At 40.6% G+C, this 26335-nt stretch overlaps 2 protein-coding genes across 2 annotated transcripts; one reads left to right on the plus strand and one right to left on the minus strand.

The window, feature by feature from the left end:
- Positions 1 to 4115: 4115 nt before the first annotated feature.
- Positions 4116 to 23740, plus strand: LOC110983506 (uncharacterized). The gene is made up of 18 exons (XM_087142818.1): positions 4116 to 4303; positions 8379 to 8583; positions 9286 to 9401; positions 9817 to 10086; positions 10575 to 10759; positions 11053 to 11146; positions 11276 to 11443; positions 12200 to 12322; positions 13158 to 13423; positions 13907 to 13984; positions 14265 to 14451; positions 16331 to 16441; positions 17164 to 17351; positions 17846 to 17968; positions 18293 to 18404; positions 18626 to 18722; positions 19426 to 19525; positions 20208 to 23740. Exons 1-18 carry the CDS (start codon positions 4234 to 4236, stop codon positions 20283 to 20285), a joined length of 2571 nt encoding a protein of 856 aa, XP_086998944.1. The 5' UTR covers positions 4116 to 4233; the 3' UTR covers positions 20286 to 23740.
- A 29-nt stretch (positions 23741 to 23769) lies between these two features.
- On the minus strand, positions 23770 to 25493 carry LOC110983473 (uncharacterized). Its single transcript, XM_087142819.1, has 2 exons — positions 25322 to 25493; positions 23770 to 24702 (listed from the first exon to the last, which is right to left on the minus strand). The coding sequence occupies exon 2, from the start codon at positions 24652 to 24654 to the stop codon at positions 23770 to 23772; it is 885 nt and encodes a 294-aa protein (XP_086998945.1). The 5' UTR covers positions 24655 to 24702; positions 25322 to 25493.
- Positions 25494 to 26335: the final 842 nt, after the last annotated feature.

Here is a 26335-nt window from a genome sequence, read left to right on the forward strand (position 1 = left end):
GTGTTGTCCGTATATGGAAGTCTTTCCCTAAACATTAACCAAGTTGATCATATGCCGCCCGATTGAACTAAGGGCCAAGTTTTGGCCTTCCTGTGATCGGATTTGCTCTTTCACATTCGATTTGTTAACACATTACAAACTACAGTAAATCAAAATTGAGTATCATAAGCTAGGTTTCCATGCAGATTTAGACACTGTGTGAATATTACAGAAGACACACCTTGTAGATACTCCCTCCCCCATCAATCCAATGATTGTGTAGGGGTCAACCAGTCTTTTGGTAGCAGCAAAGGCCTATGTTCTTTCTGTAATAATTTATTCTCACATGAGACCATTCAGCTAGTGTTTTAAAATAACAATCTGTACTCCTCTGTGACAGAAACGTACCGCCCGTTGTAATTGCGATTAACTTTAATTAAACAATTATGCCGTTTGAAATAGAGAGATGTTTTGTTTTCCCTATTATTCCGTGTGACAACATGCCATTAGCCTCGGAGAGATGTTAGTTAGGCCTATTTCTTCAATGTAACCACGAATGAAACGAATATAAACGCTATGTATTTAAACACAATCTCTTTTTATGATGCAGATGTTGTTTCTGCGACCGCGTTCAATGACCTTGGATTCAGTCCAGCAATCCTCATCACCAACGGTCCATTGAGAGAATACGTGATAAATCATCTAGGCCTTGGTCATGTCGAACGACACCGGATAGGTTCAGGGTGTAGACTGGTAATTCACTTGAAACAAAATTCAGGTTGAAGTCAAAGATGGATCAGGGAGGGGGAAGTTGGGGCACCCCCCCATAAAAAGAGTTTTAAAAACAATGAGAAAAAACTTGCCTTCTTTCCGAAAGCGTGTATTAAGTTTTTGGTTGTATGGGGAGCAGTGGGTTTTTTCCACTGTTAACGATAAATGTAATGTTCCTTTAAGTGAACCATTAAGAAATTAGAATTTCCTTTTTCTTTCCAAGAAAGGCCTCATTAGTATTCGTAAGTTTGAGGAGCTGCATGGCATAGCCTTACATTTACCTGGTAAGTCAGTGCAATGTAGGAAACTATTCAGACATTATAACATGGACTCTTTAGAGAGTTGAAGTCATTGCGGTCATGTCGCTTCCTGTGGTGTCCATGGAATCCCACTTGAAAAAGACAAAACTCCCAAGATCCTGACGCATGCGTTGGTTCTGTGCTCACCATGCAGGAAACCGTCCCCGAGTTCAAACTTGTACTCTGAATATCCACTTGTCATTAGCATTTCTAATGAAATAAAATTAGAACTATGAAGCTGTGCATTCTGCCTATGATTATGCTTTGTGCACTCTGAATAACCAGTATGAAGCCATCTTTTCAGATTATCTACGAATAAAAACTTCTTACCTGTATCTTATTACCTTCGTCATGAAAATACGTTCCATAGCAGTGTAATACTGGATTTCAAGTACTTCTAAAAGTGATAAGAATTGAAGATGGATAAGGGAAGCCATTTCCCCAGTTTAAAAAAAAAAGAAGCCACAAAACAGGTATACAATTCTAGAGTAGCAAAGACCTAAAAACAAAATGTAACCCAGATTGTGATGTGTTTCATTTGTCAGATTGTGAGCCAGTGGCGAAAATCCGTCAGAGGACGAGGGAACGGTCGGGTGACTTAAAGAGCTTCCCGCGGTCATGGAAATTCAAAAAATTTGTGTGTGGGTGGGGGGGTGGTGTTGGACATTAGATGACACCAGGGAGCCCAAATCATAATGCAGGAGTTTATCACCCCTTAAAAAAACCTTCCACCAAACGGCGTATTTAAAAGTTTATGTAATTTTCTCCCATTTTAGTACTATGGTTGTTGGTAAGTTTGAGAAACGCCTCAACATCCACCCGTATTTAAAAGTTTATGTAATTTTCTCCCATTTTAGTACTATGGTTGTTGGTAAGTTTGAGAAACGCCTCAACATCCACCCGTATTTAAACGTTTATGTAATTTTCTCCCATTTTAGTATTTTGGTTGTCTCAACATCCACCCTTTTCCCCTCCCTACGACAAACGGGAGCGTCATAGTCCACCCCTCAGGTCAAAAATGAGGGGAGGTTTAGGCTTCATAGCCCCATCCTAATGATTTACGCCCCTAGTATGAGATGAGGGCTGTTGATCAAGTTGTGCAGAGGCGAAACTCCTGTGCGCGCCAACACTTATGGCAAGTGATGTGAATCCGTCAAAATCGCTTCTGGAGCGATTTTGATTGCAGAACACAACGTACAGGTGTGTAATGCGAATGGGGTCGATTTGTATGTCCGTGGCAGTGCATTGCATGAGCGTATGGTATGCGGAACGCAACCTCAAAACGTACACATTTAAACGTGCCTTAATTAATCCCGAAGGAAGCTCCTTGCAGCGGCACCACAGTTACATGCGAGTTCGAAGCCTGACGCGCGTAGCATCAACTGGTTGAAAAGGTATGTAATGTCCAATGTAAACTATCCACTAGCGTTCCGCCACTACAGTCATGGCTTCTAAAGTTGCTTGGCCAACTTCAAAAATTTCAATTGTCTGTTAATCCATTCATATATTTTCTACGGTATAAGCAGTTTTCCAAATATCGTGTCTTGCTATTGCAAAAGTGACTAAATATTCATTGAAAATTTTCTCATTTTGAATGTCAACCATCAAGCGAATCATGCATTATAGTGTAAATAAATCTGCAAAGGTTGCTGGGTGTAAAGCAGAAAAGGTTGCTGTGTGGAAAGCAGAAAAGGTTGCTGGGTGGAAAGCAGAAAAGGTTGCTGGGTGGAATGCAGAAAAGGTTGCTGGGTGGAAAGCAGACAAGGTTGCTGGGTGGAATGCAGAAAAGGTTGCTGGGTGGAAAGCAGAAAAGGTTGCTGGGTGGAAAGCAGAAAAGGTTGCTGGGTGGAAAGCAGAAAAGGTTGCTGGGTGGAAAGCAGAAAAGGTTGCTGGGTGGAAAGCAGAAAAGGTTGCTGGGTGGAAAGCAAAGAAGGTTGCTGGGTGGAATGCAGAAAAGGTTGCGGGGTGGAATGCAGAAAAGGTTGCTGGGTGGAAAGCAGAAAAGGTTTTGCTGGGTGGAAAGCAGAAAAGGTTGCTGGGTGGAAAGCAGAAAAGGTTGCTGGGTGGAAAGCAGAAAAGGTTGCTGGGTGGAAAGCAGAAAAGGTTGCTGGGTGGAAAGCAGAAAAGGTTGCTGGGTGGAATGCAGAAAAGGTTGCTGGGTGGAAAGCAGAAAAGGTTGCTGGGTGGAAAGCAGAAAAGGTTGCTGGGTGGAATGCAGAAAAGGTTGCTGGTTGGAAAGCAGAAAAGGTTGCTGGGTGGAAAGCAGAAAAGGTTGCTGGGTGGAAAGCAAAGAAGGTTGCTGGGTGCAAAGCAGAAAAGGTTGCTGGTTGGAAAGCAGAAAAGGTTGCTGGGTGGAAAGCAGAAAATGTTGCTGGGTGGAAAGCGAAGAAGGTTGCTGGGTGGAAAGCAGAAAAGGTTGCTGGGTGGAATGCAGAAAAGGTTGCTGGGTGGAAAGCAGAAAAGGTTGCTGGGTGGAAAGCAGAAAAGGTTGCTGGGTGGAATGCAGAAAAGGTTGCTGGATGGAAAGCAAAACAGGTTGCTGGATGGAATGCAGAAAAGGGTACTGGGTGAAATGCATCATATTCGTGATGACTGCGCACATGTGACACGAACTACGCGTGACGTCACGTCATTTTATTTTTTTCTTTACAGGAGGGGGCTTCCCCAAAAAGTTATATCTCCAAGAAACACGCAGCCAACTGAGTGTAAGGTAATTCAGTAATAAAATATCATATCCTTGAATAACGCCTCGACTTTCTGGGTTGAGGTTAAGCGTCATAACTGACGATTAAGTCACAGACAATAAGGAATTACAGAACCACTTAACGACTGGGAGGACTTCCTTGAATGTCTTTATATTGACAGTCATTAAACATGACACTCAGCTAGCTAATACTATTGCTTTAATAAGGAGACATACAAGTGGAGTTAACAGCCGTCGACCCAAGAATGCAGACAACAGCCGTCTTGCGTTTGCTCTACCTGACTCATCCTCCGTTCAACCCTGCGAGACTACTGCAGGAAGGCGCTCATTACAGAGCAACACCGGAACGGTAACCTCTGTGATAGGTCGGCCGCCATTTTTATTCTTGGTTTCTTTCTTTTTCTCCAACAGAGCGCTAACAAACTAGGGAAGTGCACAATAATTCTTACTTTCCTTGAAAACAAGTCAGAAGTTGTCAAGATGGCGTCGGTGCAAGGAGTGCATTTCATTCTACCTGTTATTGGAATTCTAGCAACATTGGTCGCTCCAGGTAATTCTACTTTTCAGTAGCTGTAGGTATATAATTTTTTTTTTACCCTTTTAAGGATAGATATTAAAATGTTTGTGAAAAATGATACATTTACGCTTTGAGTGAGTGACATAGATCGGCACGAGTTATCATAAATTGACAACTGATTAAACAGATAACTGTTTGGGCTGATTTGGGAAATGTTTTTGCCAACGTTTTTTTGCTCGCACGATTGAATAGACACCTTTGGGTGTCACAACCCTTTTGGAGAAATAGTTTACAGCTTTCAAACTCCGTCACACGCAAAGCAGCCGGCCTGATGTTGCTAACAGTTTCCAGGTGTTAATATACACTTAAAATGGCAAAGATTGAGAGTCTCACATCGATAATTTTTAAGTCTTTGTCGGAAATGTCACGAAGGCTGAGCAAGAACTGAAGCAACGCTTGGTCTTTAGAGAAAAGACGGGTGAGTGTTAAAGAACAGTGAACGATGTGTTACAAGAAGTAGGGCATACGCTGGTATTTGAACAGGTGAGTCCAGACGGAACGTTATAAAATACGATAAGCCAAGGCAAAATACTATCAAGAATGTAATGCTCTATCATTGTGATTTACTAAGCCATGCAAATATGCCAGCGCCAACTGTCTAAGATCAAAAGGTGGTTTTTTGGGGGAGGGGGGCTTGTTTTTGTTTTTCATGAATTAAGGTACACACGGTAAATATTGACAGGTATATTGCATTGGAAAAAATCAATGAAAATAATTTACCTTGTCATGAGCTTTTCTTATAATTGGATTGTCTTACTAAAAGCAATTGCATGTACTTTTATATGTCACGTACCATATCTGTCAAATTATTCAGATTCGGCGCGATTGTGCCTGTTGGTTTTAAATCCCATTTTAAATTTTAAATTTTGTGCTTTCACTATAAGGGACTTTTAACGGCCGCTTAGGGTCAAATCGTTCTTGGACATCAAGCACGAGAAATGACGAGATTGGGCGAGATACGGAACTTGAACCAAGTACGATGAGTCTTAACAAAGAGTTCAAGTCTATTGATCCTCTAAGCCACAACATGAAAGGTTACGAACGTCTAACAGCAAGGCAATCCCTTGTGCTGAGCATGTTCATTTCATCTTACGTCTCTGGACAATGGACACAAATTATCTTATTTTGGATTATGCCAGAGCAGAGACGTAGATGTAAAGCGACCGTGTATTCCTCTATCGGTTTCAAAAAGATGAATGCCATAATTGTTTGCTCCTTTTGCATGGAAACACCATTTTGGTGATGGCTTTCAGTGCACAAAAGAGTCCAATGAGAAGCTGGAATATTAATTTTTAAGTTATCTGAGAGCAGAGATTAAATGGGAGACCTTTTGGAAATATTAAAGAATGAGAAAATTATTCAACCTTTTTCAATAATTTGTCGGCGTACTGCCCAAAGCGTCTTTAGATTACTAATCAGTCAATCAATATGCTAAACATTAAAAGAACCATTCTAAAAGAAAAACCTACCCGTAACATTAGACAAGCTCGGGGACGAAATACAGTACGACCAGTTGCAGGTCAGTTGCTTGTAACAATCCGCATGTACAACACTGTTACGACTCTTGTCGGTCTATTTTTCCAAGTCTCAGTGTTACATTTCACTGTTGGCTGCAAATCTCGCAGCGTACACGGCCACTGAAATCTCGTACGGTTAAGCCTATTTTCACGTGAATGGTTTCCCTCTGTAATGATACATGTAAATGAAGTTGGACCATGCCGGCCCTGGGCCTGGTCCCAAATGATCGACTAGATAGTCCAAACCGTCCATCGTTCAGGCGATGTTAGTTGAACTATAATTAAGTAATCGTCTTCGGAATTGCGCTAAGATGATTGGATTAAACAGGAGCGGATTCAGCAAGTTTTGTTAATGTTAATTTTTTTTTCAGAAAAGTGCGGACAAAGACGAAACGAATAATGAATATACATGACCACATCGTTTACAATGTTACTGATGCACTTACATAGGTTGTTTCATTATTTTCCCCAATCTTTACGCTTTTTGTCTCAGAGCGGCGGGGGACGGGAGAAGGTCAAACCCTGAACCCACCCACCCCGAGATCTGCGCCTGTCCGTATAGAAGCGTTTGAATTCATTGCAAATACTGAACATCCTATATATACTCATTTATATCCGATATGCACAAGACTCAAACCTGTACTGCCAAAATAACTAATGGGCCAAATCGCTTTTTTAGCAATGTGAAGCCATCTACGTCAAAAATAAATGTAGTTGTTTTTTTCTGTTATTTATCTTCCTCAGTCTTCATAAAGAAGTTGAATTTCCTTCAAATGATACAATCCGAATTCTCTTTATACTGGATTACCTGTTTTTTTCCAACATGATTGGAATTCAGAAACTCAAATATTCATAATTTTCACGTATAATATCACGATTTTCTGAATAACCACGACGTGCTTAGCACAAACCAACAGATAATTGATGACGTCAAAGGTCGTTCCGGAGTTCATTTCCCTAAAGCGTTCAAGACACACGAGATTGCAAGTAAGCAACTTGGGGGTGACTGTATTTCGTTGAACTATTTATTGATGCGGTTTTCTAAATATAGTCAAGCATGAAGTGGGTGGTTTCCTGAATAAAGGAGAGGTTGTGAATAAACGGTTATTAAAAATTGAGAGTTGTTTTAAAATAACCATTACTTAAAACATCGTGATGATTAAATGTATCAAAGAAAAATAAATCACGACTTTTTGAAATTCAATTCAGCAGTACTGAGGAAATGATATTTACCCCCATGTTTCGCATATTAGGGCAGCTCCTCATAAATTTTGATACCGATGAATGTATGAATAAGTAATTTTTTTTTATATTTGATAACAGCAGATCAAATGTTTTATATGATGTAGATTGTACGATGGCTAAAAGGCGGACATTGAAAAACCCAACTGACTTTTCGAATTGTGGACATCCATCGGGATGTGTCAGACACAATATGCGTTAGACAAATTTTAAACCTAAGTGAAACAAAACTCGACTTCATCTTCGTTTAAGACCCTTTTTTCCGTCAATAAATATCAATAAATAAGAAGGCCAAACGATCATATGTCTGTCACACTCTGGTACGGTAAACGGTAGGCCGACATCGTGCAGATGTACAGGATTAAAGTCCAGAACACACTGGTTTTTTGCCCTCAGCTTCTGCAAAGAGTCTTGAACTCACAGCCCTTGGTAATTTGCATGAGCGGCAATAACAAATTCTTTAATTAACGAGATTTCCTCTTAACCCCGAAAGCGCCAAGGGCGGAAACCCCCTCGACAGTAATCCGATCGACGTATCGGGCGTTGCATTGTCAAACAACGCAATAGATTGCTGAACCTTAATTTAAAGTTGAAAGAACAACATGTACGCTCACTCCGAAACTATTTTTATGAGAATGAGACTTATTGTACTCTTCAACGTTTTTCCCGCCGAGACAGGTAAGCCAAAAGCAATTTTTCCCTCGGAATTGCTCAATGCAGCTGCACGAGGCCTACACCCGTGAGGCCGTAAACTATAGATGAATTATAGATGGAAGGGGGAAGTGGCTGGACGGCATGAGGCCCCCAACCTCGAATTCCCGTTGGCCCCTCAGGTGCCCCCTTCCCCCAAAAAAGAAATAGATTAATTTGAAAAAAAAAAACCCAGGTATCGCCTTTTCCTTCCCAAACCCAAAACACTTAAACTCATACTTTGCACATTTGCAATATTTACACGCTCTTTTGAGATACTTTGTTGTCCTGCGTAATACAGTGTAATGGATTTTGAGCGAGGCGAAAAAACATTTGCTAAAAACAGTGACTTCAACAGTACAGAAGGCTGGTGCCCCCCCCCCCATCAGATGCCAATGCCCCTCCACCCACCCGAAAACCTAGCTATAGGCTGTTTCACTTGTGGAAAAAGTTATGTCAGAATCCATTTAAACTTCAGAGATTTACAAATTAGGAATAAGAAACGATCAGACACAGGAAAGCTCGGATCGAGGGTGGCGGTAGAGGGAGTTCTATTTTGCTTAACTTATTTTATGATATTCTTTCAATCGTGAGCACAGGGGCCACCATTCTTCTTAGTGTGCATCCAAACAGTACAGTTCCAGTCGGTACTTCCATCACATTGACATGTCGTGTGGACGACGCAGTGTATGGGACAGTGGTCAAGTGGTATCTGAACGACGTGCGCGTCTTTGGGTACCGTGTGGGCATCATACACCCAAATGACCGCTACAGAGAGGACGCACCAACGGCTGGAACATGGAGGTATGTCCTTAGGCCGTGGAAATGGGAAGGGTGTCAGTTAGATCACAGCCTCGGTCTCCAAACAGGTTTTCTAATTTTCTACTTTTGTTCCTTTTTGAGTTTGTATTGGTGGTGTGTTCCACCTCAGTGTAGCCCCAGTGTTATAGAAGTTTTTGTTTTGTTTTTGTTGTTGTTTTTTTATTGTTGTTTTTTTTTGGGGGGGGGGCTATTTGCCCAGGAGGTGCTAGAACGTACGGGCGTCTGTCTGTAAAACAGTGCGTCGAGGTTAACTGCACAAGGGTCAGGTTTTCCTGTTATGTGTTTACAGAGGGAGCAAATATCGACTATCTGCCTCAGGCTTCCCCTGATCTGTACTCCTATAAAACTCTGATATTATTAACGAATAATGTTGTCGTTTTCTACCGAAGTATCGAATGACATGTTTTCGACCCAGAAGATTTGCATTTCATTCAAATATTGTGGGTTTGTAAATGGACTTGAGGTCGAAGAGGTCTTGAGACAGACACTTCAAAACCCTCTGCAACCAAAGCTGCTCAACGGATACTGAACAAAATCAAACATGACCCAAAGGACTTAGCTATGGCCACAAACCCAAAGATTGTCAAACTAGGTTGTTAGATGAGGACAATTTTACGATATCATTTTGCGTCCTTAGGAACTCATTTGTCTCAGTAGAACTCCCCCCTTTCCATTTTCTGAAAGATTCATAATTCTGTCTGCCCATCGTGAGGATTCTGGCAAGTGGCGTTGTCAGTCAGTGTTCCCGCCTACCAGATCGCAACGGTCGGCACGCGCCCAGATGGAGCTAAGAATTGGTGGTGAGAACAAACGTTACTGTTCTTTCGCTGTGATAGCAGTCAGTCAGTCAAGCAATCAGTCAAAGTTCATGTAGAATTTTTGTCTGGTGAGGGGCACCAAATGCTTTCCTTCAAGTGCCAAGTTGATTTCAGACTTCAAGAAATAGGCCCAAGCACTGATGGAGATAGTTATGAGTGTAGGTAAATCGAGAACCAAAGCCATTAAAAATCAGATTCTAGTCAGGACAGGAGGGTTATAGTTCTAAACCCAAGGCCAAGGATTTAGAACTTTGGCAACTAATGGGATCAATCTTCATTGGATTGACTGATGACTGAGTGGATTTCCTTCTTCTGTTTCCGTAGTTTATATATGGCTCAATGCGGCCTTTTAGTACTCAGTGCTGATGCAATTGAATCTAATATTGTTTCTGTACAGTTCCCCGCATTGTGAGCCTATCAAAGGACATTGAGACAACTCTAGGATCTCGTGTTCTACTGTACTGTAACGTTTCTGCAGAGCCGGATGCTTCAATTACTTGGAATAAGGCAAAACCGCAGCAATCCTTACCAACTACTGCTTCCACCAACCCCGTCACGAGCGCCCTCAGTTTTAGGATCGTGACTGTGAAGGATGGAGGCGTGTACGAATGTGTGGCTACTAACATACTGGGGACTGTGGTCGGGCGAGTGGCAGTCAATGTCATCCGTAAGGGCGAATAGATCTATTCATGAAACTTTCATGGATGTACTGTAGGCCCACACTCCTTCTAAGAATAGAATTGAAGACATTATTCAAAAAGGCACCAAAACGTTTATATTGATTTTTGTGGGAACCATTCATTCAGAATTTCCATAATGTTGAAACAGCACCGAAAAAATCGTGTACGTACTTTCTACAGGTGTACTTATTTTTGAATTGTTTTGAGATTTTCCTATACACTACAGCCGCTGTCATACATCAAGGAATTACCCTGATTCTATACAATCTTTATTAAGTAGGCCTATTGAAAGTTCATAAAAATAATAATCTACATCTATGAGATTCTCTTCAAAGTTTGTGCAGCTTCTAGAGGAGGAGATGTTGATAATAGAGCAGGGAAAGAAATTTGGAGAACAAAGAGCAAGCGTTTGATCGTTTGATCACATTAAGTAAAATCATTATAAGAAAGCGCTCTATTTTTTCTGTTGTTTTAGATGTTCCCCTTATCGACAGCGCCCTCTCAGATGACCGAGTGGTCAGTTGGATCAATCTACCGGTCAATCTGACTTGTGCCTGGAGCGCCTACCCAACCCCACGGGTCAGCTGGGATAGAAGTGGGGTCATGGTAGACCAAACCCGAGTCAAGACGTTTACCATGGAAGGCATCAGTGTATTACAGGTAAGGGCTGTGCCGCATGAACCAAGAAAAACGGGTCAACACTAAGAATGAGGATTTTTCAAAGCAAAACCAGGTTGCACTGTTCAAATCATTGTAACATGCTATTGACATCATTGCGCATGATCCTCTCTAACCCATTTGGACTGCACAGGTTTCCTATTTATGTCAGAACAAGGAGTCGGTGTAAATTAGGTCTAAGTTTGTTTTCTTTTGTTTTAATAAGAGCTACAAAACAAAATAAATCAGTTACCATGGCAAATTGGTAATAACGTTCTTTTCCTTTCCTATTCAAGGTTACTCCAACAACAACCGATTTTGGTGTCTACCGCTGTTTAGTCGCCAATAGTCGGGGTAGAGCAGAGCATATCGTGTCGCTTACTGCGGCAGGTGCGTCTGGTAATCTGTGTAATTGATTTCGGTTCCAGTAGAACAGTAACATCAAGCAGAAATCAGAGATCATAGTTAAAATTAAAAAGAAAAATGATATTACCTTCCTTTTCTCTACGACACATCTAGCCTCTCCCAGCGCACCAGGGAATGTCCGTGCGGGCGCCATTACCCATGACACCGTGATTCTGCTCATTGACCCGCCGCGCACCAACGGTGGCCTCGCCTTGACAAACCACCGTGTAAGCTATCGAGAAGCCAATATGGTTCGATGGAAGGTCTTGGAATTTCCAATTGGTAGGAAGCTGTGCTGGATACTTATTAATTTTTCTTTGTTTGTTTTTGTTTGTTTGTTTGGGGGGGGTGTTGGGGTGTTTGTTTGTTTGTTTGTTTGTTGGGGGTGTTTGTTTGTTTGTTTGTTTTTTGGTGTTTTTGATAACCCTTGAACAGTCTTAAACGAACATTAGGTCAAACGCGCGCTGTATTTTTTGTACATTTTGTTTATATACTTTACAGTTTTAAATGCCATCAAACTGTTCAAAAGACGTGACGTACAAAATATTGTAGACAGGAAAGAAATCAGTTAACTAAAAATTTGCAAAGACACATTCACAGTTCCGAGCAACTTCATTCGCATGACCCTGATCGGCGACCTGATTTTTTTTCCTTTTTTTTTTGGCTTATCACCTCCGATACAATCGGGTCAATGATCCTAGGTGAACAGACAAATTATTCTCATCCACTTCAGATCAATCATACCATTTGTGGGAACTCTCAGCTTGGCTGTGTTTAAATTTTCCAACTCACCTTTAGGTAGCTTGCAAGGAGGTCTTTCCCCCAATCAATAATGAGCCTATCCTGCCATGTTACGCGTGCCTGGCACGGCTGCGATCGCATTTATGCCGTCGGATTATCGCCAGCATCACTAAAAAGGGTCAACTAATCAGAAAACCAGGGAGCGTAGCTCAAATTTGTAGGCCTACTTTAACGCCTCTGCTTGTAGTCACCTTTGTGAGGTAATATTCTACACTCTCCATTCTATACCAACACCAGGTCAGAATACCATCATAAGAGGTCTGAAACCACACACGGAGTACCAGTTAAAAGTAGCAGCAGGTAACCCAGTGGGATTCGGTAATTATTCAGATGTAGTCAGGATATCTACTATGAAGCAATGTGAGTATTCACCAGTAGTTTTCAGATTTTAAGTTTTGTTGCGAAATGAAGACCCCGCTGCCTTGCTGGTAGTTTAATTTCAGTATTCCGTGTGTTTTATGTTTAATTTGTTTGCTATGAAGGTGTTCTGCCTAACGACTGACTCAGTTTCATGAAGGTACTCAAGCACATTCAATTGCAGAATAACATGCTAATACCGGTGGTTTTCTGAGTAGTAACAACACTGAATTCTTGATATGACTCGAAGGCTTTTAATACACAATGACGTGACCAGGGCGAAATGTCCGGGGGTTGGGTCCTGGAGTGCACACAGTTTGTGAGGGGGCACCACAAGAAAATAAGCTGCAGCTCCATAGCTATATAAGCTCAACAGAGTTTATTCACAGATGTAAATGGGGGGGGGGGCACGGGCATCAGACAGGGGGCACGTGACCCCCCCCAACACCCCTTATAATTACATCATTGGGTACAGGGCCACTCAGTCACAAAGCTCTCGGTAACACGTACCTACAGTTTGCCAGTTAATCGGTATTATAGGCAATTGAGTGTGATTCTATGTGTTGGGAATGAACATGAGCACATTGCTTGAACAATCCCAAAACACACACTACTCTGTGAGAGCAGTGACATTGACGCTGATGTCAAGACAAATAGAAGTACGTTGTTGTCAGATAAATAGTAATCTTGAATGTCAGTCAAGTAGAACTTTGCAAGTAAATATCAATTTTCCTGTAGCTATTGGAACAATTCTGTGTTGCCACTTCGACGGTATCTCTATTCTGCCTATGCTGGTCATATTCATATCTAAATGAAGCTGTCATCTTGTGGCTTATAGACACTTCAGGAGACCGAATGACCACACTACTACCCTATCCAAACTCAACGTACAGCACGTCTGGCATCGGGGCGAACGACAGCTCCTCACAGAGTGCAGACACGAGCAACACCACAATCGCGACAGATATGAAGCCTGGCTCACAGGGACCGTCTCCATTTGCCATAGTCGTCGGCACGCTGGTTGCTGTCTTTCTCTGCTGTGTGGTGATATTTCTTATCGTGTCCCTGCGCGTTTATTTAGCGAAAAAGAAACGACCAACTGAGGTAAATCATAAATAAATCAAAATAATTTGCCTTTATTATGTTATCAATATTTCGTTGATTTCCTTATCTGTTAAAGCACATGTGTCGATTACTCACTGTGAGCATGCGTATTTATAATTTAAATAAAAAGAAAACAGTGCCACCCCGAAGAAGCTGAGGCATTAACGTTTTCCCATAATGAGATGTTACAAAACATGCATATCTTGGTGAAAGGCAAAGTATGTGTTGTTGTAAACATGCATTTCTGTCCTCAGTCCTCAGATATTGACAATCTGATTTTCATAAAGAGATATTTTGGCCGTACTTGGCTGTACTGACTGTGCTGGAGTTGTTTCTCCGTTTCCTTTTCGTAAAATGCATATCAAAATTGTGGCTTTCTCTTGTTTTTCTGCAAGGGTCCATTTGGAAAGAATGACTGCAGTCAAGTTAAAATGTTACAAGGGTCTGAGTATTAGCTTCAACTCGTTTTGTGCTTATTTGCAGGAGCAACGCCTTTGTCGAAACCGACCCAACTCAATATTCAGCGATGCTTCCCTTTTCCAACTGAGACATGATAGCGTGGTAAGCATATAATGATTTCAGGATTTAAATCAAAACGAAAACATTTATATTGCCGACATAAGTAGCTATTCATCAAAAGTTGATTTTCGGGCTTTTGTGATTGTTATTATTTTGTGCTTCACCAATTATTGGTGTTGTTCACCCTTCATTAGAGTACCCTGTTGTAATGTACTTGAAGAAAGAGTCTTTCTGCTTTGACTTAATGTTTAAATTCACCTGCCACGGTAATGACATCCCTCTCAAAATAATGTCACAACTGTTTTCAAATTCAATTGTCTAGCAATATGACGTCATGCCGATGACCTGCGGCCCAGGTCTTCTACGGGGAGAATTTGAGTTCCTGCGATACAAGCTTGTGTTTGGAACGGTCATAGGCACCGGATCCTTCGGTAAGGTAATACGTGGTGAGGCCGATGGTATACTGCGACAAGGCGTGAAGAGTGTAGTCGCCATAAAAACTCTCAAAGGTAAGTCAATGGCGCTACAAACAATTTCTATCAAGAACGATATTGAATTAATCAAATGGATAATTCAAGATCCTGAAATTAATTGGGTATAGCGTGAGTGAGTGACAAACATGTCAGCATTAATAGTAGCGAGGTCAGTGACAAGTAGACCAAGAACTCAGATGGCAAAGACAACAACCAGATAATCAAATAATAGATCTCTTTCATTGGACGCCATCTTTATAGGAAAGAATGCCATCAGGTGCATATGCAAAATCTTATACAGTTAAAAAGAAACGTATTCACATCTTTTATAAATTTTAGAACTTTGTGTTTTGTTTTAAAGAATGAGTAAGGTGGCCACCTAATATTTGGAATATAGTTGAATACTTTTAGCTGTCAAGTATACATGACTAATGGCCTTGGTTTTACCTCATTTGCATAACAAAGAGAATGCTACATTGCTTAAATTCTGACATGCTCAGAATTATTCATACCCGTAACTTCAGGTTATAGGGCCTGTGGGCACGCACCTTGAACTTGATGGTTTTCCACAGGTTTTTCTGTGGGATTCAGGTCTGGGCTTTGGCTTGGCCGTGGTAGCACCTCCACGTTGTTAATCCTGGAACAATTTCTTGACTGCTTTAGCCGTACATTTAGGATTATTGTCCTGTTGGTACCTGTACATGTATGTCCAGTTGGGGCCGAGATGGAGATTTTCTGCAGACTGCTTGACATTGTCCTGCGGAATCTGGATGCACTACTCCTTCATAATTCCTTCCACTTTGACGAAATTACCAGGCTTACTTGTAGAGAAATAACACCACAATATGATGCTCCCACCTCCAAACTTCACTGCACAATGTCTTAGGGTTGAATGCTTTACCTTTCTTGCGCCAAACGAAGGAAACATCCCAGTTGCCAAACAGCTCCATGTTCATCTCACCTGACCATAAAACTGATGACCAGAAACTTTGATCCTTGTCTTGGTACCCTCTGGCAAATGCCAGTCAAGCTTTTCGATGCCTGTGAGTGAGGAGAGGGGTCTTTCTTGGACAACACCCATGTAGCCCTTCCTTGTGCAGTGTGCAACGGATCGTCTGCTGAAACCTTGGTGCCCATCTCACCCAATTTGTCCTGAAGTGCAAGTGCCTTGATTGTTGTTGTGGGGCTGGAAAGGGCCTCACGGCGCACTTTCCTAACCAGACAAGGAGACACCTTCGGCTTCCGTCCACGCTTGCCGATGTTTTTTCACAGTACTGAACTTCTTGTACTTCTTGGCGGTGCTCTACACAGTGGAATTTTTATTCTGAAGAGCTTGGAAATGGCTTTATAGCCTTTCCTATCTTTGTGGTCAGTCACAATGCTCATGTGGAGATCTTTGCTGAGTTCCGTAGTTTTTGCCATGTTTATAGCAACTCAGGAAGACTCCACGATTGCACTTTAATTTAGACAAACCTTTTTTACAAATTTGTGGAAAACTTGAGATTTTGCACAGCTTTTGTACGGCTATTTTGCATATCTGCGTCAGTATTCTAAAACAATACGTCAACAAAACCTGAATCAACGTGAATGTACAATCAGTAAGTGAGTGTTTCAATTTGGTGCGCCAAAAACGCGATCGCGTGTGTGTAGCGGTCACCAACATTAACTCACTGACTGAATTAAGTTAGCTGAACTTATTTATCGGAAAACAGCCATTGAAAGACATGCATAAGAAATCGGACGACCTTGCTCAAATAGGGAAACATTCGTTTTAAAATAGTTCATTCTTACTGTCTGGTTTTGAATGTTCTACAAGTAGGGCCTACGTACCTGTATTCAAAATGTCACATGCAACCTATTATTTCGCCTCTTTTTAGGTGAAATATTCCATTAACTTGTTATTTTTAATATTAAGAAAACGCAACCTCAAACGACCACCAGGACTTACTGAAGGAACTTGGTGTCATGAAGATTCTGAAGCCACATCCCAACATTGTTACACTCTTCGGATGTTGCACGGCAGAGGGTGAGCATTTAAAACACAGTTTACTTTTTCCGTGACGGGAGATGTTGGGAAACAGTCTTCAGTTGTTGCATTGCAGAAAGTATGTATTAACTTAGAAACAATCTTGGTTTTCGCACTTCAGAGTTTTAGTGTTTTGAAACAGTCTGCTATTTGACAACTGAGAGTGGGTGTTTGAAACACTCTTTAGTTGCAGCACGACAAAGAATAAATGTTTTGAAATACCCTTCGGTGGCTACACTTGAGGAGCTGACCTGAAACAACGGAGAATGAAATATTAAAACAATGGGGATTGTATACTTTGGGACCCCCTAGCCTTTGTCATTTTAATCTTGCAAATCGGGTAATTCCCCCAGAAAATTAAGGCAACACTCTGTTTATTGCGCTGACCCTATTTTTGGGAAATTTTAAATTGTAAATTGTGAGAAAATGTAACTTTCTTACTGATAAACCAGCGAGGCAAATTTGACTCCACCATGTGTCATGTGTTCAAACGCTTACAGTTTCTCCTCATAATTTCGCTCAAAACCCTACCCCTTTCTGACAACATCAACCCTACAGTTATTGAGCATGATGTCACAGTTATCTACCAAAGTGAATTCAAAAGTTAAAATGTAGCTCGCCCTTCTATGGGAAGAGGATCCCAAAATCTACAATCCCCAAAACAACGCTCACGTTTTTCTTTTCCTAAAATCAAATATCCCAACGATTGGTCCTACCTCCAGAGCCGCCTTTGATTATCATGGAGTACTTACCGAATGGTAATCTCCTTCAGCACCTTCGCAGCAGCAGACAGCGCGTAGAAGATACGGAGACGCATCGCGCTAGCATACGCACCACAATGTCACCTACAGATCTCATACGTTACGCCTACGAGATCGCTAATGGCATGACTTATCTGGCCTCCATGATGGTAAGGTCAAGTGTCAATTTTTGCAGGTTCATTTTGTTTCGGTCTTCCGAACCGATATTTTTAACCGGTGTTTTGAAATGATATACTGACAAATATTAAAAATTACAGCCATTTAGTAAGTTCTAACAAACTTTTATTTGCTTTTAAAGGGGATTTACTGCAAGAGTCCAGTCAGTCGACAGTGTAATTTGTAGCCAGTATCCGTACCACTGTATTGCAATGTAATTAACCTACTGACCTTTTTTTTCAATGATATAAATAATTCAACCTTTTTAATCTTCTGCAAAAAAACATGAATTATTTCGATCAGAAACTTCATCAATGGGCATATGGGATTCGACAAATACAAATCCAAAAAATTAACAAAACTAAGGTACTATTTTGCTAGATGTATCAGAATATTTGCTCGTGCTTAAAAGTTATTGCGTTGGGCAGTTCACATATTTCAAACGCAGTTTAAAGTCTTAGATTTTTTTAAAACCACCGCTACGCAGTGTATTCACCGCGACCTGGCCGCTCGTAACATCCTCCTCTCACGTGACGGAGTCTGCAAATTATCTGACTTTGGATTGGCACGTGACGTCGTCAACGGTGGAATCTACCAAAGAAAGACGCAGGTGAGTGCCACAAATGAAACAAAACCTAATCAGTGCCTGCACTTTGTGCAGGAAACAATCTGGCATTGGAATGACGATGGGTTTTACTTTTTAAAGACGTTATGTTGCTCGTGTTGGTGCCTTTTATCCATTTGAGTTGCACTGTTTATTATTAAAATTTGATCAATTACCAACGATGTGGCGCACAACTGTTAATTCATTTTGGAGTTAAAACTCCTGCTTATTCTCCTGATGATTTTCTTTGTTTTGTGTGATTGGCTAATTTAAATCTCGATCGGACTATCACTTTCCACTTTAAAGTCTCCATTCTTCTCTGTGTCTAAGGGTCGCGTTCCTATCCGGTGGATGGCACTGGAGTCCCTCCTAGACAACGTCTACACGATTCAGAGCGACGTGTGGTCCTTTGCTGTCCTCATGTGGGAGATAGTAACCATCGGTAAGACATTCAAAGCTCATTTGCATTATTGTAATTGAATGGTGGCGCTGGTACCTAGACCGGCCTCCATCGGCCACGCGCATGACAAGTAGAACATGAACGTTCTTTTATGTTTGCCATAGACTGTTAGGATGTTGATCGTGTTATTTAGACACGCTAATGTGTTGGCCACTTTGTTATTTTGTCTTCATTTCAAAACCTTTGGTTTCTCTCCACTACAGGATCTTATCCCTTTCCAGGAATGTCTTCCAAGAAACTGATTAAAGAGTTACAGCGAGGATACAGAATGGCCCGACCTGATCACTGCAGTGGAGACGTGTAAGGCAGTCGTATTTACAGGACGCAAATTTGCAAATGTTTAATTTAATTAATACATGACAAAACACATTTCGTCATCGCCGGATGGTTTCTCTAAAAACAGTTATGATAATACTACATTGAATTACACAGGACATAAGTCTCGAGCAGGACAAAGAAAGGGCGCACTTTCCTAGCAACGGAAGCTCCTTTGGTGGGAAATGCACTTCACTGGTTCACAAATGACCATAAACGCATCACAGTCGTGCCGCTATTAACAAATGAATACTCCTACCAACATGGCTCTTTTCAACCGATGAGGGGGTGCTACTGCTCATACGGATACCCCAGGGTACAGTTGGTTTCCATGTGCGAGTATCAGTCGCTGAGTAGGAATTACGCTCGGGACCGGTAGGTTCTCACTGTTGTGCCTTAACGTTATGGCTGCGGTTGGTAATTGCACCGCAACTTATAGGAAGCCACAGGTCAGCAGCTGTGAACACTTCACATTGCTAGACGCAACAATCAGGTGATTCAGACAGGTAATAGGTAGCCATTGAATAGCCCGCGTGGGCCAGCGATGAGTCACTGACTTGTGTTTGTTTTGTATGGCGTCCTGTGTTCTTTCACGCTATCTCCACGGATTTTTTAAATTTTATTGCAAGCTACAGCTCTTTGTTTTATATCTTCGAAGTAAGTTTTTCAGTTTTGTTTTACGTCACAGTTATGACATTATGCTGGACTGCTGGAGGGAGAATCCGGCTAGTCGACCAACCTTTGAAAACCTAAGAAATAGACTGGAGGCTATTCTCATCGAATCCAGAGTGAGGCACTTTTACTTTACAACTAATTATGGTCATACTTGACCTTTACCACCCTTCCTCAGACAAACCTAAACTTACGGTTATTGTTCTTACTTAGTATACGACTTTTCCATACCGTCCGTCTTCAAGGCTGGCTGCAATCAATTTGTTTCAATACAGACCTTTACACAGCACCACTGCGTCTCAGTTAACCTTATATTCAACTTTTGTTTCACTGTTTCAAAGGGTATTTTGCTGCCTAGGGTTTTTATGCTAATGAGTATTTTCATATTCATGAGTGAAACTGTGATCTCATCCCAGGAAGAAAGTCTAAATTTCACATCAGTTTGTACACAAAAAGTCATGCATTTGGGGGGGGGTTGTTTGGAGGACTCATTTTTCTCTTCTCCGCTGATTCATTGTTGTTCTTGTGCACAGCAATAAGTGAGCGCCAATAATGCGCTCCAAAAAGCCACTGCTTTTAAAAAGTAAGTTCTGGGTTGACAGTTTCAATAGATAAACCCATGGATCGAGCTCTGACTTCCAGCCATGCAAGGAAAATGTTTCATTTTCAAAACGTCTGTTTGAATGGGCTTTTGAGCCTTACCAATTGCCCTTTCCCTGCACCAAATAGTTTTGTCTGAGTCCATTCGATTGAACAGAATTAACAACCGCATTTGTTTGTACTTTTGGTTTCAAACAGAACTACCTGGTATTGGACTTTGATGAGCACCTCTACGACTACACGTATTCTGGCAGCTCCGACGGTGTAGATATTTAATTTTCTAGACAATCCGTTTACTGCAGTGTCCAAACACATTGGACGTGCCGTTTACCAGTACATACATCCGCCTATATGAACGCAGATCCCATAAGCTGTTTAAATGTGTCAAGGCAATTTTACTAACCTCATCTCACACTGCTTCAAACTTTTGGAACAACTGTTTAAGAATCATTCATTGCAACCTGTATCGCAGATCTGAACAGTGAGTGATAAGGTCTTATGGAACTCTGAGTCCAAGAATATGTTATCAATATTCTTTCAGTATAATCAACGGTTCTGGTCGTTTACCACTGACATTATGACCAGAGCCCCACACCTGGTTGTTGTTAATTAAGCAACTCTGTTGGTGGTCTCCAGATCCTATAAATGTAGGCCCTGATTGGTCAAGTTTAACATCATTAGGAAGTCTTACCCAATAGTCCAACCTATCACCCTGAGCATCAGCGTTTGAAGTGCAGCAAGGGATTATTAGCACCTGTTTATCAACGCTGTTCTTACTGCGTACCTTCGTATACGTACAAATTTTAATATTTGATTGTATAAATTACCGTAACATTTCAGTTACACACAAGAGCACGTAGATGTAGGTACCAACCTGTCGACAATAGCTTTTATCAAGAATGTTTTCCAGTAAATAGCACTCATGCTTTGTATAGGTACTTCAATTTCCAAGATTAATGAAAGGTCAGACACACGAGAGCAGCATTATTCGTATGTACATAGACCTATATCTGAGATGTCATGAGGAAACAGGAAGAGATTTGACTCGTATTTTATGAAAGAGATGAAAGTTCTTATAACTTGGTAAGCTAAAGTGTACACAATGACAGTTACATATATTAATTATCAGCATACTCACATTGCGTTATTTACAGGTCGATTTCGCGCTAGGTAATTTAAGGCAATGCATTTAGAAGTATGATCATATATTGATTGTATTAATTTACTCAGCCTCTGAATATTCAATTGTTTACATTGTAAAACGTAAGTCAATAATATGTGTACACATTGACAGTTACATACATTAATTATCAGCCTACTCACATTGCGTTATTTACAGGTCGATTTTGCGCTAGGTAATTTAAGGCAATGCATTTAGAAGTATGATCATTTATTGATTGTATTTACTCAGCCTCTGAATATTCAATTGTTTACATTGTAAAACGTAAATCAATGCTATATGTACACATTGACAGTTACATACATTAATTATCAGTTACTCACATTGCGTTATTTACAAGTCGATTTTGCGCTAGGTAATTTAAGGCAATGCATTTATAAGTATATGATTATTGATTGTATTTACTCAGCCTCTGTATCTGCAACTATTTACATTGTAAAACGTAAATCATACCACGCATACACTGTAAATTCTAAACACTTTTACAACATAAACACACGTTTAGCACTCCAACATAACGGACCAGTAAATACACATTGTTTAATATTTAAACACATGGTTTATTCAACTAAACATGTCAGTGTGTTTAAGGAAGCGTTTAGCTATAAACATTTTGACATGTCTACATGATGTAACTGTTTATAAACATGTTAACACGTTTAGAAGTTATAAAGTGTTTAAGAACTCAAATGTGTTTAATTACATAACACAGAAATATGCCTCTGCCTTTAGGACTCCTTTTTATAGGGTCCTACAATCGACATAAAACAACAGTAACGTACCGAGACGACCATTCCCACCAGGTAATTGCAGGCTACCTTGATAACAAAAAAACCTTCAAACTGCACTTGTATTATATTATTTCAAAGACCTTTGGTTGTCATTTTAGCTGTCATATGTCCATTTGCCACACACAAGTTTAAAATAAGGGAATCTTCATAGCGGGTATCAATCCGGTTCGTAAGTGTGACGTCACCTCAGTTTGGACGACGCCCACTGCACATGCACAGCACATAGAGTTACATGTATTGATGGTGGTTTACTCGAACCATGGAACTGGAAGTTACTGCGCAACTTCAGCATCGTGCAATGGGAGCCTGTAAATTTTGGCGCGTCTTCCTTTTGGAAGTCACTTACGAACCAGATGCCAGCTAATTTTAGACCATGTATCCGGGCAGAAAAAAAATTGGTTTGCGCATGATCATGAGTCCAATTTGAAACACTCAGTTTAGAATGGCAGTGAATACAGTGTTTACAAACTGGCATGCGTTGCTGAGGATGTACTGCTCTTTGGGAAAAATTCAACTTTTCTAGACTCAGTTACTTACAAACAGTGATGCAAATAGTGGTGGCTACGCACCTGTACTTGAACTAATCACAGAAATGAATTATGAGTTTGTCGACCATATTATGATTCCGTAAATCTAATTTTTATGTTTGAGTGTCATTTGGTATACCATTTTTTTTTAGAAATAGTAATCGCAACTTCACACTGACCTCCGTCCTTGTCATCGACACTTGTTTTGAGCTCTTAGTCTGATATTTAATCATAGTACTTCGGAAAATTTATATAAGGTAAACGCAGTGTTGAGGTAATCTGAACATGTTCTAACCACCAGAGTTTAGAAAATACATATTGTGTTTAATGTTGTAAATACATAAACACATTTTATAAACGCGTCAAGTGTTCTCTGGTTTTACATTGTACACGTCAATCTTTCAAATATTCTCGTTTGCCTTTATGATTCATGGTACAAAGAGGAAATTTGAGTTCCAAAATCTCCTACAGCTTACGTGTACCCGTTTATTTCCAATGAAACTGAGTAGTTGATATCATGGATGAAATAAAATGGAAGTAATTTCCTAATATGAATATAAAAGTTTACAATTAACCCTCAACACCTGTATTGTGACCTTGCTTTGAGGAAAACGTAATTACAGCTTCCCAATATAAAAGACACTTCAGTTTTCGGAATTTAACAAGCCTTTTTTTCACAACTCTAAACTTTTCACAGTAGGATGGGAGTAATACTTCGCGACATATCGAAGATAACCTTTACTTATTCTTAATTTTTGAAGCATGGTATTTGTAGACTATCACTCTATACATGCCATAATTTGTAGTATTTAATGATAGAAGAATAAAAATGTTACGATGTACATTTTCACATGGAATCCAGACATATCAGTTACAGTTGTCGATCTCAGTTATTTATGATTATAAATTGAAAATTTCCAATGATGAGTAAAATAGTAATTCTTTGATGCCCGCCACCATAGAGGGCTTTCTTGAATATCTAGTACGTGCATGCATGTCTGTATTTATTGCTATAGACCACCGTACATGTTTGTCCATATTTATTTTTCTAGACTAATACAGTGAATTACATACAGCCGGGAACGACTAAAAGATATGAAACGTTCCTTAAAACAGCCCCAATTCCCTTCACACAATACCCTTTAATAAACTATATGATTTATTACTGTATCATTAACCATAAGAATTGCTGAACATTAAAACCATAGCCTTGCCTTGTCACAGATTCTATATTATTTCTAATGACCTAAAATATGCCAGTCTTACATTTCCGTCTCCGCGATTGTTACAGCACCTCTTTCTCTTTCCTTTCTCTGGTTACTACGACATCCGCAGAACAGGTGGTACAAAGCTTCTCTTCCCTCTTTCAAACGCCACCAGTAGACAAAGGGATTGAGCGCAGAATTCAGTGTCATTACGGTGTAGCTGTAGCGCAGGTAAATTACTACCGAAAAGGTGGTTTTGCCATGAGCAAACAGTATTAAAAAGCCCACACAAAATGGAAGCCAACAAACAGCAGATGCCACAAATATGATGGTGAAGGTCACCATCAAATGGCGCGTTTGACGTAAACGGCTACTAGTCTGTTCATCGACTTTGCTGGTTCCAGTTGTGGAAGCCAGTGGCGCTTGATATTTGGAGATCTTACGGAAAACCACAAAGTACAGAACACCAGTAATGAGAAGGGTTATAAGAGGAAGCAGCGCTTGGATCAACCAGTTCAGTTTTTGATCCTGGAGAAACGTTGTTGGTACGAACAACGCAGCAGATACGATCCAAATCAATAGACACGCAAGCACCATGCGAGCAGGTGTTACCACAGCATCATAGCGGGCGGGTGGCATCAGAGACAAGGCAAGCAGACGATTTACGGCTACGGCTAAGATGCTGAGCTGTGCAGTTAGAAGAAAAGCCCGAGCGAGGGCAACAACTGTGGGCACGTGCCTAAGGTGTATCAAAATGATCATTATAGTTGGGAAGGCAATATCGGCGAGGACGAGGTTGAAGATGAAGCCGTAATACTTAACACGAAGTTGCTTGGTTCTAGCGAACACCAGCACAACCAGAAGATTCAATACCACGGCAACACCACAAACCACTTGCATAGGAACACTAGCTTTCTTCAATGCTCCATCTACGTCATCCATTTTAGGTTCAACAAATTCTGAAGAGGTCCTGGCCTTCAAAGTTAAAACCTAATCAGCAAGATATACAAGTATAAAGAAACCAATACCGGATTTTATTTGGCAGCTATAAAACAAAGCATCTATTTCAGCACGAAGGGCAGAATAGGTTTATAAAATCTGTATTTCATTCTGTGCGTTTTCCCCTCTCTCTTGGGCAATGAAACGACAAACAAACAACACCTACTATTCAAAGATCTACATGTTAAGGTTTAAAATGGTAGTATTTGGGGTGAATCTTGGCGGAAATAATATCTGGCAAGAACCATTGATAACTGCGTTGCAGCAACTAAAATAACATCCCCAGCCAAAGCCTTTGTTATGGAAGTGATTGTCTGCCCCAGCTCCAGTAATGCACCACAGAAAACCCAAAGAAACGCCAATTGTTATATGGGCTTTTAATTCAAACTGGAAACAATCACTAGTGCATTAACTTGTTCTTAATTCTTAATTGTGTAAAGACAAATGAAAGCCCTTTCTCTACTGTTCTTACAGCGGTTTGTCATTCAACCAGATAAGATGCAGAGAGATATTTTAAGGATCAGTTGCCAAAAATTAGACAAACTCAAAAAACGGCAAAACTGACACACAAATCGCACCTTCAATCACCAAAACCAACTAACAAACCAACCTGTCTTTAGCTGCAACCGCTGTGTTTGCCGATGTTTCGTTTGACTTCCTGGGGCACTAGATAACACTCTAGATCGTTGCCCGGTGTATCTAGTAGATTTTAATACGAAAAGTACTTTGTTGATATCTAAAAACGATTCCATTTAAATATTGGTTTCTGCGGGTATGATTGTGACAATAGATGCGCCTATACAATTACGAAATGAGGCGAGTACTGAATTTTAAACAGTTTATATCATCGAATTACTTTGTAATTAACATATACATGTAATTAAAATAATTTATATGCTGTCCTATGCTGATAGATTTCATCATATGACTACTCGCTCATGAGGGTCAGATCTCAAAACCCTCGGAGGAAGGATTATTTTCGATACGCGATAGCATTTAAGATGACACAAACAAACGCGAAAAACATCTAATTCTTTAAAAGCATTAACGTCGTCACAAAGTAGTGTTTATTCTATCTAAAGATAAGGCAGATTCTTGAATTGAGAAAAACTTGGGATAGGGGTTGAGGGGGGGGTCTAATGATGTTAATCAACATTTACGGGGGAGGGGCGCGTGACAGTGTTGCACCATCAGACTTGTACCCAAATTATCATTCTCCATGTAGTCAAAGAGGATTACTAACCAATCTGTAATTCCCAAGAGTAAATGTCACTGCGGCCTTGTCTATTTACATCTCAACGGGGGCTGTAAATGGGGGGGGGGTGGCAGAACCCATACTTGAATCTGTAAGGAAGAGCTTTGTGGCATGCACAATAAGTCACATGTAAAGACTATTTTTTTGAGTGCATCATTTGTATTCTGAGAAAAGTAAATGCGAAAACTACAAATCAAAATGGTGTAAAAGTAAAAGCCGGTTTGTAAATGGCCAACTCGTCTCCACTTTCTTCAGATGCCATGGAAACATCTGAATTGGAATCATCGCTGTCATCACCAAAGATTGCTTGCATTGCAAGTGCAGGTTCGACAGGTGAACTGGACAAAGACATCTCGAGAAGTGACCACA

The sequence above is a fragment of the Acanthaster planci genome, linkage group LG10 (genome assembly GCF_054643075.1).
Source record: "Acanthaster planci isolate LZ-2023a linkage group LG10, COTS_SCS, whole genome shotgun sequence".
In the NCBI taxonomy this organism is placed as follows: domain Eukaryota; kingdom Metazoa; phylum Echinodermata; class Asteroidea; order Valvatida; family Acanthasteridae; genus Acanthaster; species Acanthaster planci.